The sequence below is a fragment of the Vespa crabro genome, chromosome 23 (genome assembly GCF_910589235.1).
Source record: "Vespa crabro chromosome 23, iyVesCrab1.2, whole genome shotgun sequence".
Classification (NCBI taxonomy): Eukaryota; Metazoa; Arthropoda; class Insecta; order Hymenoptera; family Vespidae; genus Vespa; species Vespa crabro.
The window spans coordinates 941,540-956,078 of NC_060977.1; the positions used below are offsets into that span (position 1 = coordinate 941,540).

The following is a 14,539-nucleotide window of genomic DNA, read 5'->3' on the forward strand; positions in this document are numbered from 1 at the left end:
AGGAAACTTTCGTACCGTCGACTTCCATCTCGCTACTACTCGATTGACCGCTCTCCTGACTCGAGCGAGTGCTACTCTCCCTTCTGCATAAACGTGCCTCTGTTTCGTTTCGCGGAGAAGCAAACGCGTGCATGCGTATCGCCGCGTTAACTCCAACGATTTTCTTGCTCTCCTCTCCAGAGCTCGGTCATTGTCTTTCTACTTTAATACCTTAATGATCCGTGGAAACTCCAACGAGAATTATCGCGATCTAAATGAACTTTCCATCTCGTTTCCATCTCGTTTCTGTTCGAAGGAGACTCCAGATAGGAACGTAATTATATCGTTTAAGCTATAATGGAATATCTCGGTTATATCCAAACGAGCGAACCGACGATGATTGGAAACCACGAGAGAAAGACAGAGAGAGAGAGAGAGAGAGAGAGAGAGAGCTTTATCGCGCGATCTAGACCGATCTGTACGAGCAGATCCGTGGAATTTGAATCCCCGTTGCGTGATCGATACGACGCTCTATGTTCGATGAGAAAGTTAGAGAGAGAGAGAGAGAGAGAGAGAGAGAAAGAAATAAAAAAGGAAAAGCTGGAAAGAGTCCGGTATCTCGCCATGGCCGTTCGTTTTATTCGATAAAAAACGAACCACCGGTTTCGCCCCGACAATAAAACGAATTTCTGGCCTAAACTCTATCGCATTTAATCTCGAAATACGAATCTTCCCTAACATTTCTTTTCCATTTCGATGCGAAGTGATAAAGGATTTTCTCGGCGTATTATTGTTAATAGACCGAGCGAAATGGTTCTTCTAGCTTATGTACGAAGGTAACATCCGAGGCGAGGTTACGATGCGACGCGCATACTATACCTGCCTCCTCGTTTCCGTTTCCGGTACTACCGTAACTACGAGAGGTAGATTATCTAGGTAGTTAAAAAATAGTTTGCTCGTGAAGAGAGCTCAGTAAATATAGCGGATCTTCGCGTGGCTCGATGATAAGGAACAATATAAGTTTTAACCGATAACGAGCGATTAGATAGATCGTTTTCTCTTCTCAATTTTAATCGTCTTCCATGTTATCCATCCAATCGAGAACTCAATAGAAATGCATAATTGAAGCGTAGAATGTAAAAAGGAAAAAAAAACTTGTTCGATTCTATCTAATTTGATACGCGTCGGCTGACCATATCGTTATTTATCTGAAAGATCGAGCTAATACATTAACGACCAGATAAGCGCGACTATTTTCGTATTTCGAAAGTAGCTCCATTGTCCGAATAGGTGTATTTAGAATCTTGTAAACGAGTATCTATCTTTCTCTCTCTCACTCACTCTCTTTCTCTCTCTTTCCCTTTATCGTTGAGTTGAACGTCACGTTTCGCTCGATTTAAAGCGTAAATGAAAGTCCGTTCTCGAATTAGCCTTCCCTATAGCTCCAGTGTCGTTGATCCTCCTCGAATCCTTAGACATCTAGAAATCTCTTGAACTAGGAGGCAAAATAATGTCTATACGTGAAAACTATTCTAGAAATTGTTGGTTCAAAGAACGAACGAACGAGCAGACGATACAAAAATAATAGGATCATTTATGGAACGATTACGAGTTTACATCGAGCGATACATGTCCTCGTGTAAATGTACAGGAATACAGAATAGACACGATTCGTTCCGGAAACGAGTAAATCGAGCGTAACCCGTACGACCGTTTCATGAAATCTAATGAACAACAACGAATATCGTCGAATTAAATGTCCAGAGATGGCTTTTCCACAAACGAACTTTTAAATATCCGTCCCTGTGGATTAATCATCACAGGATCTTTCGTAAAAACGATGAAATTCTTTTCCCATAAACTGAAACTCTCCAACGACGCTAAGGATGCTAACGATACTAAAGTTTTTATCAGCACCGAGATATATAGGCTATCTAAACGAAAAATAGACCGAGACCATTCCCATGTTTTTTTTCCCCCTTTCATTTGTTGTTTAACTCCTATCTAATCTAATCTGCCTATAAAAACGTTTAATCTATAATTAGTATAGAGGGCCTACTACGTAATTACCAGACTAAATAGAACGAATATGTGAAACGATAACCTAGTAATCGTTCTACGTCGTTCTACATTTTTCATATTTCCTGTTAAAGTTCGTTTAATCAGTATTCCGAAGACTCAGCCGTAGAAAAAAGTGATAAAGGAAATAGCATCAACTCGAAACGTCTTCTCGAGATCTATGTTATATCGTTTGATTTCGCGGAGAAAATCAAAGACGTTTGACGGAGATCGAATAAATCTATCATCGCAAAGCCGGTTTTTTTTTGGTTTTTTTCTCCGATATGAAAATATTCATACTTTATCGGTTCGAAATCGATCGGTACCGATCGTATGAGAGCATTCGGTATTGGAGTCAACGACCACACCTGTGGCGTCGTTTGGGAACGCCGTTGTGGAATAACGCGTGACCGACAGTGAGTGGGATGCTGCCGTTCGAGAGTATTATACTGTTTTCCGTGCTCTCCTTTCTTTTTCGTTAGGCACGAGAGCGAAAAAGAGAAAGAGATCGGCGTATTCGCATTCACGAAGAACGAATCGATTCTCGTCCCCTCGAACGTTTTCCGGATCGTTAGGCAGCGTGTCAGAGCCGACCGAGCACCGGGTTCGTTCTTTCGTACACGTCCAACTTCGCGGCAGTACCATCACCATCCTTCTTCTCCTGGCACCGATCGGAAATGAAAACGAGAAGGAAAGCCGTCTCGTTCGCGGTACATCTCCTCTCTCTTCCTCTCTCTTTGCTCTCTTTCTGTCGACTACAGCAAGATGACGGTTCGATAAGGGAGAAGAGACGACGAAAGAAAGGAAGAAAAAGAAATGGGGAGAGAGGGGAAGGGAAAGGAAAGAAAAATAGGAATAAAAAATCAGTTACATCGAAGGAAATGGTTGATTCGTTCCTCTCCTAGCAAAAAAAAAAAGATCCTTGCCTTGATATCTCGCGAGACCAGTTCTTTTTTTTTCTGTTCTTTCTTTCTTTTACCTATTTCCTATGAGAGGTTTTGTCAGGAGATCGTAGCTTATCGCGTATTCGAGCGAGTTCTTGTAAGCAGAGAAATATAATATATATATATGGAAGGAACTGTAAGTAAGTGTACTTGACTCGGCTCGTGACGGAAAAGTAACGTGCGCAAAGAGTGACGTTTGACTAGAATGCGTGTGGAAAGTGTGTGACGTTTCGAAAGACACGCAATAGGTATGACTTCCTTTGACATTGAACGACGATGACATCAGACCGGACGACTCATCGACGACTCGAGTATTAACTCGCGAAGACAATTCCTGTTCGTAGGCTTTCATATGAAAAGAAATGACTTTGATGGAGATGCCGTAAGTAAGGTAGACGAGGTACAGGACATCAAGATAAAACAATTTAAGGAAGGACTCACCGGAAGGACGTGATACTTCCTCTTCACCTCTTCTTCTTTCTCTCTTTTATCCTAGACAGAGCAGCTCGCTGTCCTGGAATTCCAGAAGGATAAAGAAGGTCTTAGAGGAATGACAGAGGCACTTACTCGATCGGGACACGAGATACTCGCGTGACGCGAGAAGGAACGAACGTGTGCGTTAAGCCGGTCGCGCACTTTGGCGCAAAACGCGCCACGATCGCGTCGAACGGTCGCTCGCGCGCGCGCGCGATCTCCTGAAGAGGTTGGTCGCAGGGGGAGGGGGGAGGGAAAAAAAGAGAGACGGTTGGAAGGGAGATGGAAAATAAAAAGGGTGGAGGCTGGTTATTAGGAGCAGCAGCAGAAGGAGGAGAAGGAAGAGGAGGAGGACGACGACGATGAGGATGATAAAAGGAAAGGAATCGCGCAAGGAACGCGTAAGGAGGAAGAGATGTGCGAGATCAAGAAGACAGAGAGGGAAATAGTCTGGGGAAAGGGAAGGAGGAAAGGGGAGAGAGAAAAATAGATAGATAGGTCGGATGGAAAGAGAGAGACGGATGGACGGACGGAGACAGAGAGAAAGAGAGACAGACAGAGAGAGAAAGAGAGAGAGAGAGAGAGAGAGAAATCCGGCGCACCGCGCGCACGCACGCACGCACTCGTGCCCGGCCGGGACGTCAGCTCGAGTGGTGGGCGATACGACGATATCGATACGGGCCTCGGGCCGCCATGCACTAACCGTCCAGACGTGCTACTCGCCCGTATTCCTGCGCATGTCCCCCTTCGCCCGATGCGCGCGCATCGTTCGCGACCTCCCCACCCTCTCGTTTCTGCAACGAAACACAAATGCCCCCTCGCGACAATTTCTTGAAACTGCTGATCCTTTATTCTTACTGTTCGGCTCCCTGTTATCGTTCGTGAGTCTTCTTCTTTTCTCCTTTATCCACGCAGATCCTTTCCCTGATGGTTAATGAAATACGATCATTAATATTACCGACTTGACTCATTCGATAAAGAAACGCGAGAACGACGATGCATCTGCAGATGCATTGTCGCCCTCGAAAAAAATTAGATACATATGTTTCGATTAAAATGTTAAAATTTTTTTTTAATCTTTTCTTCTAATCTTTTTTTCTAATCCTTTTCTAAACGTTTTACGATCTATACGATCTATATAATGAAATGAAAGATATTTCATTTACTTTCAACAGATATAAATATATTAATATCATTTTCAAGTTGCTATGTAATCTTACAATAATATGTATGGTAATGTATAAACAGCGAGGGACCTAGGAAAATATAAAGTATGATAAATTATGTATACATATACATTTACAACTAAAATAATTATAAAAACCATACGCAGTACGTTATTAAAATTGAATGATAAAAACGAAAATAAAATAGGGCCCTACGATAAAACGAAAATAAAGAAATTATACATTATACGAAAATAAAGATATAATAATTGATCCCTTTTTCTTATACTTTTATTCCACCACCAATTCGTGATGATCGATATCTTGAAAAGTTTCATTGATACTTTTCACCCATTCTTCCATTCTTCGTATTTCGTATTTCTTCAATTTTCCATGCTTTTTCCTTTTTCTCTCTGATACGTGATTATTTTCTTCGTCTTCCTCGCTACCACTTTCAGAGAAATTATATGTGACATTACGTTTCCTCTTGTACGAACGCGTAGGAGGCTAAATAATATTCAAGTAAATAGATTAATCTCTCGAGCATAGGATAAGATATGATAATATTATAATGATACAAACCTCCGTAAAATGAGTAGGCTCAAGATCGGTAAACAATGGCATATCTGTTGAATCATTCTTTACCTCTTTTATTTCTCCCAAAACATCGAAAGTATCCGAAAAAGCAGCTGTATCTATAAGCCTGTTTTTCTCAGGTAAAGGTTCTTCTACTACTACATTTTCCTTCTCTTTACCTTTTTCATTGTTTTCACCAGCGTTTACTTTTTTTGACACTGTATCTTTTTTCATTTCCTTCGGAAAATATCTCATAGGAAGCGATGATATTCTTTTCGTTTCTTTAACATTCGTTTTCAAAATATTTCTATCTTGTACATTGTTACTCGTTAAATCAGAATAAATTGGCGATATATCTAAAATCATGTCGCCAGTATCTTCATTAAATCCAAAAGCATTATCCAATTCCATACGTTTTGTATCAGCTATCGTTTTTATAGGCTTGACATGTTTACCATTAATAGGCGTTGATTGTGCATCACAGAAAATACCATGAGCCGTATTTATTCTAGTACTCTGAGGCATTTCCGTTATGTTTAAAAAAGCATTTAAATTTGTTTGTTGTAATGGTTTCTGATTAGGGGACTTCAATTTTTGTAAGCCCGATGGTCCAGGTTGAGGTTCAAAAATTTCCTTACTTTGTTCTTGCTTTTCTTCTTGGGCATGTGGCACAGTACCATTGCGACTAAATGTTTGCATACTAATAGGTTGTGATTGCATATTTAAATTTTCCTTATCCTTTATATGTCTTTTTTTGTGCAAAGGAGAAGAACTCGTATTAGTGACTTTTCTCAATCTCTTTCTTAAAAATTTCTTAGACTTTGAAGGAGATTTTGGAGCAGCATTTTCTTTATCTTCGTTTGTAGCATTGAATGCAGAAGAATCCATAGATGTAGTACCAATTGTATTTTGCAAATCCTTATTTGAAACTCTTAATTCCTTATTGCTTGCCATTTCTTCATACTGTTCAGTAATTACAGTATTATTATTTATTGATACAGAATTATCTAAATTTGTAATCTCTGTTCCAAATTTCCTAATAACTTGTCCAACTTTTCTATTTATATAATTAAATTTATCACAAATTTTCTGCCTATTAATATCCTCATTAATTATTTCTGATACATCATTCTTTTTAACGGTCTCCAAACATTTTATAGCTTGATCTTTTGTATTTGGTTTAATTTTACTTTGTAATATTTCTAACGTCCTAGGTTGTGGCGTACTTTGGAATAGATTCTTCACTTGAGAAAAAGTATTTATCGGTGATAATCTCCAAGGACTACCTACGTCAAAATTTACAAATGCTTTTTTAATCGGTGACAAAGATTTACTAATTAATGAATCATTTATCGTATTTTCTTGATGAGATTTAACTCTATTACAAAATACATTAGTTTTCCTAAATGGAGCAAAATTGTCTGGCTTTGATTTTACTGGTGTATCGATTAACAAAACTTCATTATTGTTAAGATTTTCAATAGAAACTATTTTAGATTTTGATACAATAGTATTTGGGTGCTTTTTTGTATCTTCAGAAACAGCTTGTGTTGATGGCAAATGATTTGTTTCTAAATTTGGCACACTATTAGATTCAGCTTCAAATTTTTTATCATCAACAGGTGGAGGTAATTCATTTTGATTTTCAACGTCATCTTCAAATTTCTCTACGATATTGATTGACGGTAATAACATATGGTTTTGTTCATTATTATCTTCAATTTTCTTCGTAGTACATAACGATATTACATCACTTGATAATCTTTCTACAATCACCTGTGGTACCTTTTTCTGTCTAGTACGTTTAGTTTTTTTTACTCTCTTTTGTCCCACCCGATTAACAATACGTCTTTTTCTTTTCCCTCCTAATTTCTCTTTTGAATCATTCTCATCGAATTTAAAATCATATATATCACTCACATTCCTTGAAGATTCTTCATTAAGTTTCACAGACTTATATACAGGCAACTTTAACTTATCACTCACTCCTGGTGCATTTTCTAATTCTACATCTTTTTGCTCCTGAGATACAATATTTGTTTTCTGTAATACAGAATCCTCACAATAATTCCTACTCTCTTTTCTTGGACGAAGTCGTTTGGACAAAGCTTCCTGATTCGAAAACGATTCTTTTAAAGACATTTGTCGAAAACTTGATGACTTATTTTTTAACTTCACTCCCTCTGGAATATTTGCTTTTCTTTTACTACTTAAAATTATACGTTTTGTACTTCTATTTCCAGTAGTATTTTTTCTTTTAGATCTTGATACTATCTCCTTTTCTTCTTTTCCTCTTGTCATCTCTATTTTCATTAAATCAGATTTTTTAGATGTTGATCGTAAGGTTTTTATAGTTGTCTTTTTATTTTCCATTGCAGTACCAGATTTCATTGTAGATCTATTAATTTTATTAGTAGATGTTTTATTAGTTGTTGTCTTACTAGACCTTAAGTTTCTTCCGCTTGCCTTCATCATCACTGATAACTCTTGAGAAAACAAATACTTTCTACCTTTCTTATTCGTAAAACTGCAAAGCAAAAATTGTATTGTAACAATAATATTAATAATATTATATTATATTTTTAATTAACTTACATAAAGTACCAAAATAATATGTAGTTTGTTTGTATATATTGTATATATTGTAATATTTTTTTATTAGGTCGTACAATTCGGTCGATGATAAAATCATAAACTTTAAAAAAAAAATGAAATAAAAATTTGAGAGAAAAATCTCTATTTTAGTTTCTCATAAGACGATTATAAATTCAAGTTATACAAATTAATTCATGACTTTCACTGTTTTCAATCTTTCCTCATGCTACTTTTGTATACGAAATGTAACACGCAATATGTTGTACATAGTATAATGTATATGTATATATCGTGGAATGAAAAATGTCAATGCTTATACAGTAACCTTACTTTTTGCAACGCTTCCCGAAAGTTCTGCTATGTGATTGGTTGAAGATCATTTTAACTCGGCAAAAGTATATCACTGAGAGACGATTTTACGAACTCTTCTCAATTTGAAACGTAAATCCTTTGTTATAAAATGGCGTCACTCGTACCATACGCCAGTTAATTACGCATGCGTCGAATAGGTGCAACGCGATCCAATGCCGCCATTACATTTTTAGATACACTACTGCCATCTACCGCGTATATCTATTTCAAAATGAAATAACAATAAAACATAACATATCATAATAAATATGACATCGAAATGTGAGATAACAATAAACAAAAAAATTATAAAATTATATAATACCAATTTCAATTATATCTTAAGTTTTATTTTAAAAGGATGATACTTAAAAGTGAGTTAAATAATTATAATGTCAATATATGTCTGAAAAAGAATAATACTATTTTCTTTTCAATGATTTCCTATGTATTATTATTATCGACAATATTTTACATAAAATATATATATAATATATTACAATATTAATATTAATAAATAACGAACTTAGTAATAGCAATTTTTTAGTATTTTAATATCTTGGTAATCAATGTAAAGGCTATTTATGACATATTTAAGTATCACGTCCTAGTTTCTTCTTTTTTTTTCTTTTTTATAGAAATTGAGAAAATGTAATAAAAATGTCAAGGGACAAATGTGGGCATTTTTTTAAATTGTCACCTGACAGATTTATTACATGTATTAACAGTTAAAACTGGTTTGGATCTAAAGTAATTGACTTACAATTAGTATGCAGACCATGTCTAAAATAATTGAAGCAAAGAAAAATATGCACTCTTCCTTAGCATTAAAAATAAAAATACGTGTTTATGTGTATATGCATCTGTATATACATCACGTTTTGAATACTTTTCTTTGCTAATAATTTCAGAATGCATTATTTTTCTTTCTTTCTTGATTAAATGGAACCATAGCCACTGTTTTCTGACTTAAGTATTTTTTGCCCTAACCGACATGAATATTTATGAATATAATAATTATTCTATATTGGAATAGGGATAACAGTGTTATTCGAGTGTAAAAGTAATGTATTTGCATGGAAAATTATCTATCTGTCTTTTGCTCATTCTTTTTTAAATACTCTAATATACAAACATGTTGCAAAGCAGCAACATGCAATATCGTAAATACAGAATCATATGATAATACTTTAAAGAGGTCAAACTCTTAGGTATTATCTTAGGTAAAGATTTGCAATGAGTATATCTTAACAAAATTTAACACACACATACACATATACTATGTGTGGAACTTCTTCCAATTTGTGTAGACTAGAAAATGGTCAAATGAAACAATATTAACAAATATCTCATGTACTATTTTCATGTACTGAAATTTAGTGACTATGTGACCTACATAAAAGAAAGTAAACACATATTTACCTTAACTATTTGACAATTGTCCGTAAAAGAAACAAGATATTAAATTACAATTGTAAAACAAATTGAAATACTTTTAAGAATAACTATAATAACAACAATTCATAATAATCACAAACAATCATATCTTGGAATGTCAAGTGCATTGTTGTGTGCCAATAAGTAGTAAAATACCGAAGCATCAGTTATATCATTTAGGACATAACTTCTTCAATGATACCAACATGGAAGAGCCAAGATGGATCAGAGGTTGGTCTGAACACAGGTTTGAAAGGTAGCAGAAGATTTTTTGATTATACTGATTGTTGAGAGTATCTATTACAAATTTTTTTCGATTCTGTTCATGTTACCTTATCAAACTCGTATTCAGACCGACGTTACTCAGCCAGGCATTTTCCGATTTATCATGGCACCTAAGTCTTGAACAATTTGTTTTTGCTCACGATTAAATAATAAAGTTCTAGCACTTAAAAAGGATAAATCTGGTAATTGATTCAGAACCTTCATTGTCTCTGTGTGTACGGACATAGGTCTACCATACCTATCCACAGTGACATGTTCTGCATTTTGCAAATGTTCTCTTCTTGACAATGACGACTTTTTATAATATAAGTCTTGACTTTTTGTAGCATTACTGCTTACTAGGAACGATTTATTATTTATTGATGGAGCATTCTTTAATACTTTATGCGAAAAGCTTTTTCCTTTACCCCCTATTTCATGTTCCTCTTTTAATTTCCAATCGATCATGTGTGGCCCTGGTAGAGGTTCGATCATTTTGCCCGTTTGCATTTGTTTCTGAGACTTTAAGCTATCATTCAATCCACTATTGAAAGGATTCAAAGTACTTTTATTTGATATTTTCATGGATTGTAAATTGCTGTTCTCGGAGATAACCGTCGGATCTGACGAATCTGTTCAATAATAAAAGTAAATATTTCTTATGAATATTAATATGAATGATAAATAAATACAGTATCATCTATATAAGGTATATTCAAACTTTTTTTATGGACAGCATATATAGAAAATACATTTGTAAAAGTTATAGAGTGCAAGGGTAAAGGAATGCTAGCACTACCACTTACAATAATATATGGAGTCCCGTGTGTAAGCAGCTGTTTGATGGTAGGATTCGGAATATGTGGAACAGTGGGGTGTTAGTAGAGGGTCAAACGGACACAATAAATCCAATGGTAGAAGAGCTGATAACCCACCACCTGTATTATTATTGTTTGTGATATTTAAGAGGATGTATTATATACATTTATATATGCGTGCATAGCTTAGAAAAATAGTTTTATTTAAAAAGCCAAAGCAATCTTCGTTTCATATTCTCCGCATTTTTACATATAGATTATTTTTCTCTATGCATTGTAGTAATTTTCTTTGAAACAATTTATACTTACTAGCATCTAAAGGATTAACAAGCCCTGAACTATTCCAATCAAATTGGGCAGCAGGTACTTCCTGGTATAATTTTTCAAACATTAATTGTGCTTTAAATAAGTTCTATTCGTTTAAATTATCTGTAAATTATTATACACTTACATCCGAAGTAGACACTCCTTGTGCCTTATTCGTGGTAGATGGTGGAGAATCAACAGAAGCTTTTATAGGTTCCAAAGGTGTAAAACCAAGATTAGCTGCAAATCTTGGGACGCTAGTATTCCATCTTGGTCCAAATAACTGCAAATAAGAAAAGATTTATTGTTTATTAAAAGTTATATACTTTATATGAAAAGAAAAAAAGTATACTTACAATATTACGCGAATCAATGCCAAGTGCGTTTAAAAGCACATTGTTACTAGTACTATTAGACCATTGATAAGTTAAAGCATTAGTTTCTTCTACATTTTTCAAGCACTGCCAGATTTTATCTGTTTTCGTAATTAAAGGTTTTAAATCAGTTTCAGGAAGCGTAGGCATCACGCAAAACATATTTGTTACTATATCTTCTATCTTGTTTGCAGCCTGGAAATAATCACATGATTACAAAATGATAAAAATATAGATTAATAACATGCAAAAAAGAAACAACCATGCGGTAAAAATGCTAATACTCTGAATGATTGTAGACTAAGCTAATAGATGTTTCGTTGATATATTCTAAACTCACATTCTTATTTTCTATCCGACACATAGATTCTCTCAAACTAAATTGTTGTGTTTCTACTGTACTGTTTGATGATTCAAAATTATTAAATTCTCCAAAGTCATCATCAGTTTCAGGTACTTTGGGATCAACTACATTAGATGACCATTCATCTGCCATGCTTGAAAAATTCGTAAAATCACCAAAATCATCGTCTGCATTTTCTGTGTTACAAAGTATTGGAAAAGTATCATTCTTTTTGTGTATTGGCATTGCATTTTCTTGCTGCATTTCTTGATAATCGCAAAAAGCATCACTTTCGAAATTTTCTATACAGGTTCTATCATTATACGTGGCACATTCCAAATCTGAATTATTTTTTACATCACTATTTTCTGCCTGTACATGATTAGAAAATGTTTTATTGGTTGGCAGTGATACGTTTACAAAAGATGAGAGATTTTGTCTAAAATCCGTTTCACTTGATAACTTGGATAAGTCATCCTCAATTTGTACTGTGTTAGATAAATTATCAGATATGACATTTAAACTGCACTCAGATATTGACACTCTATCAAAATCTTGGGCAGATTTGAAATCTGTAAAATTAGGATCTTCTTTATCGAACGAATTATTATCTATTAAAGCAGACTCTATGAAAGTTTCTTCATTATTTAAATTTGTATTCACATCAAACGCATTTTCATTGATTGCAATCATACTTTTATTATTAACTATTCCACTTGTAACATTCTCTACTATATCCAGCGTATCAAATGCATTTGATTCAAGATTTGTATTTTCTCTCCATGATATATTAGGCAAGGTACCAATATCGTTATTTACAAATTTACAACCTATATTTGATTTGTCCCTTACAGTTTTATCTATACCCAAACCAGAACTGAAAGAGGTATATACAATATCATTACTTAATGTTTCACTTTTATCAAATGTATCTTCAATTTCTTTAAGGTCCTCCTCAACAGTTAAATCACAGTCTGATTGAGGAAGAATGTCAACATTTTTTACATCCTTGTCTTGAAAGGGAAGAGAATCGGATAATGTTTTACTATTTTGCATAGAATCACACTTCTCAGTCGTAATGTCAATGCTTTTATTACTTTCATTCTTCTTAATTCTTTCATCCATCGACTTGCATTCTAAGTGAGTATCATTGACTGTATTAACAATTGTATCGTTATATGAATTGCTTACAATTTCATACTGTAGATCAAGACAATTTGCTTGTGAAACTGACAATTCTTTATGCAATATTTTATTATTATCAAAACTACTCCAGTCTGCAGAATCTTTAAATTGTTCATAATTATAAAAATCATTGTCTAGATGTTGTAATCCATCTGATGTATTTGTGGGGTCATCTAAATCTAGGCTTAAAGGTTCTACATCATCATTGACTTCCAAATTATTTAATGAACCTTCATGCTCGCTCACAGTCTTCACACTATTTGCTAAGCTACTATTATTGCTACTGACTACACTCTTATTAATAAAATTTACTTTATCTAAGATGACCTGAGTACAAAGATCGTAAGTATCATTATTGTTTTCTGTAGCTTTTAAATCATTCTCACTACATAGATTTAAGTTATCGTGTTGAATGATACTATCATCATCATCAAAATTATTTTTTTTAATACTACTATTATCTGAATTATCATGTAATTCTATGTTGCTCACAATATCTTCTGCTTTCTCAACAATTAAAACATCATCTGGAATATTACATTTAAGGATGCTATCATTTTTAGAGCATATATTAGATGATGGAGAATAATTAACTCCATTTACTTTTGGTGAAACATTTTCAGACATTATTGGTGTTTGAATAGGAGTGATAATTTTATGTGGTGAATCTGATGTAATGGATAAGCCTGTAAAACAATAAAAATTATCATAATACAGGAATTTTATATACAAATTTTTAATGAAAATAAGCTATTGAAATAACTATGAATTGCATAACGAGTTGACATTATAATATAATCATACCATCGATTCCACCAGCTGTAAAATCTCCAAATTCATCTTCATCCGAATCTCCAAAATTATCCAAAGGTGGAGGTGTGGAACTGACTAAAGGTGGGAAAGCCATCTTTCAAACCTGCTTTAAATTAAAAATAATTAAATTAATAATGCTCAAGTGTCATTAATCTTTTATATCCTATACATATGACTTATACTATAGAATTATTACTTTTGGATTGAAATTGTGTTCCCATATAATATATTACAATGTTAATTTTAGATTTTAAAAGTGACTCTTTTAATGTACATATTTCCTACATGGACTTACTTAAATAATATAGTACATTTCTGAAAAATATTGAATGTTTTCCTTACAATATTTCAACATGGTAGATACATTGAACACTGTATTTATAGGTTACACATCGTTTGTATTCTATTGGAAAATATTTTTTTATAATGTAATAGAAGAAAGACCTCGATTATCAGTAGTAAAACAACTAATTGGCTTTTATTTATATGTGTACTGTCTATAAAGAAAGATCCTTGACAGATGTACATACTTACACAAGTAAATCTCGTATCCGCTCCAAAAAATTAGGAGCACTTTTTTACAATTTTATCTTATAATTAGACTATTCATTTTTTAATAATTTAAGGAAATCGCCTATTTTTTTACACAATTGATACTGTCACAGCCAAATACTAAATATCGATGATCGTCCGTATGACGACTAAATACGTGACAGTGATAAAGTCATGAGACATTAGGAATATCACCTGTTCTCCGCACTATTGCGACGCAATTGCTATCTGCGCACCTGCCATTTGTGACACGCGCGTTTTACAAAATTTATTAGATATCGTACCAATATTATTTTTATAATAA

At 34.0% G+C, this 14,539-nt stretch overlaps 3 protein-coding genes across 8 annotated transcripts in view; all 3 read right to left on the reverse strand.

The window, feature by feature from the left end:
• LOC124432116 (amyloid beta A4 precursor protein-binding family B member 1-interacting protein-like) overlaps window positions 1–3,690 on the reverse strand; it is a 96,681-nt gene extending 92,991 nt beyond the window's left edge. For 2 of the 3 annotated variants that reach the window (XM_046980725.1, XM_046980726.1), the window contains exons 1-2: window positions 3,549–3,690; window positions 3,423–3,495 (exon numbers count right to left, since the gene is read on the reverse strand). The gene's annotated coding sequence lies outside the window, so the exon portion shown is untranslated. The other variant, XM_046980724.1, reaches the window with a different exon arrangement.
• LOC124432118 lies at window positions 3,423–8,278 on the reverse strand. 2 transcript variants are annotated; one of them, XM_046980729.1, is made up of 3 exons: window positions 8,123–8,278; window positions 5,204–7,724; window positions 3,423–5,128 (listed from the first exon to the last, which is right to left on the reverse strand). In XM_046980729.1, the coding sequence occupies exons 1-3, from the start codon at window positions 8,170–8,172 to the stop codon at window positions 4,913–4,915; spliced, it is 2,787 nt and encodes a 928-aa protein (XP_046836685.1). In that variant the 5' UTR covers window positions 8,173–8,278; the 3' UTR covers window positions 3,423–4,912. The 2 variants fall into 2 exon arrangements, with proteins under 2 accessions (XP_046836685.1, XP_046836686.1); XM_046980730.1 differs by lacking the exon at window positions 8,123–8,278 and adding an exon at window positions 7,793–8,101.
• Window positions 8,279–8,578: 300 nt separating this feature from the next.
• Window positions 8,579–14,431, reverse strand: LOC124431962 (aftiphilin). 3 transcript variants are annotated; one of them, XM_046980392.1, is made up of 8 exons: window positions 14,218–14,431; window positions 13,675–13,786; window positions 11,683–13,556; window positions 11,325–11,537; window positions 11,114–11,251; window positions 10,972–11,032; window positions 10,651–10,782; window positions 8,579–10,476 (listed from the first exon to the last, which is right to left on the reverse strand). In XM_046980392.1, exons 2-8 carry the CDS (start codon window positions 13,775–13,777, stop codon window positions 9,944–9,946), a joined length of 3,054 nt encoding a protein of 1,017 aa, XP_046836348.1. In that variant the 5' UTR covers window positions 13,778–13,786; window positions 14,218–14,431; the 3' UTR covers window positions 8,579–9,943. The 3 variants fall into 3 exon arrangements, with proteins under 3 accessions (XP_046836348.1, XP_046836347.1, XP_046836349.1); XM_046980391.1 differs by having other exon boundaries at window positions 13,675–13,789; XM_046980393.1 differs by lacking the exon at window positions 10,651–10,782 and having other exon boundaries at window positions 13,675–13,789; window positions 14,218–14,430.
• Window positions 14,432–14,539: the final 108 nt, after the last annotated feature.

What these genes read in the sequence shown, in the direction of transcription:
- LOC124432118 (XM_046980729.1), bottom strand. Translation starts at nt 8,172, where the DNA reads ATGATCTTCAACCAATCACATAGCAGAACTTTCGGGAAGCGTTGCAAA. An exon ending in TTCGGGAAGCGTTGCAAAAA is followed by an intron (nt 7,725 to 8,122) that starts GTAAGGTTACTG and finishes TTTGCTTTGCAG; the next exon opens with TTTTACGAATAAGAAAGGTA. An exon ending in AGCCTACTCATTTTACGGAG is followed by an intron (nt 5,129 to 5,203) that starts GTTTGTATCATT and finishes AATATTATTTAG; the next exon opens with CCTCCTACGCGTTCGTACAA.
- LOC124431962 (XM_046980392.1), bottom strand. Translation starts at nt 13,777, where the DNA reads ATGGCTTTCCCACCTTTAGTCAGTTCCACACCTCCACCTTTGGATAAT. An exon ending in TACAGCTGGTGGAATCGATG is followed by an intron (nt 13,557 to 13,674) that starts GTATGATTATAT and finishes ATTGTTTTACAG; the next exon opens with GCTTATCCATTACATCAGAT. An exon ending in AAGGAGTGTCTACTTCGGAT is followed by an intron (nt 11,033 to 11,113) that starts GTAAGTGTATAA and finishes AAATTATACCAG; the next exon opens with GAAGTACCTGCTGCCCAATT.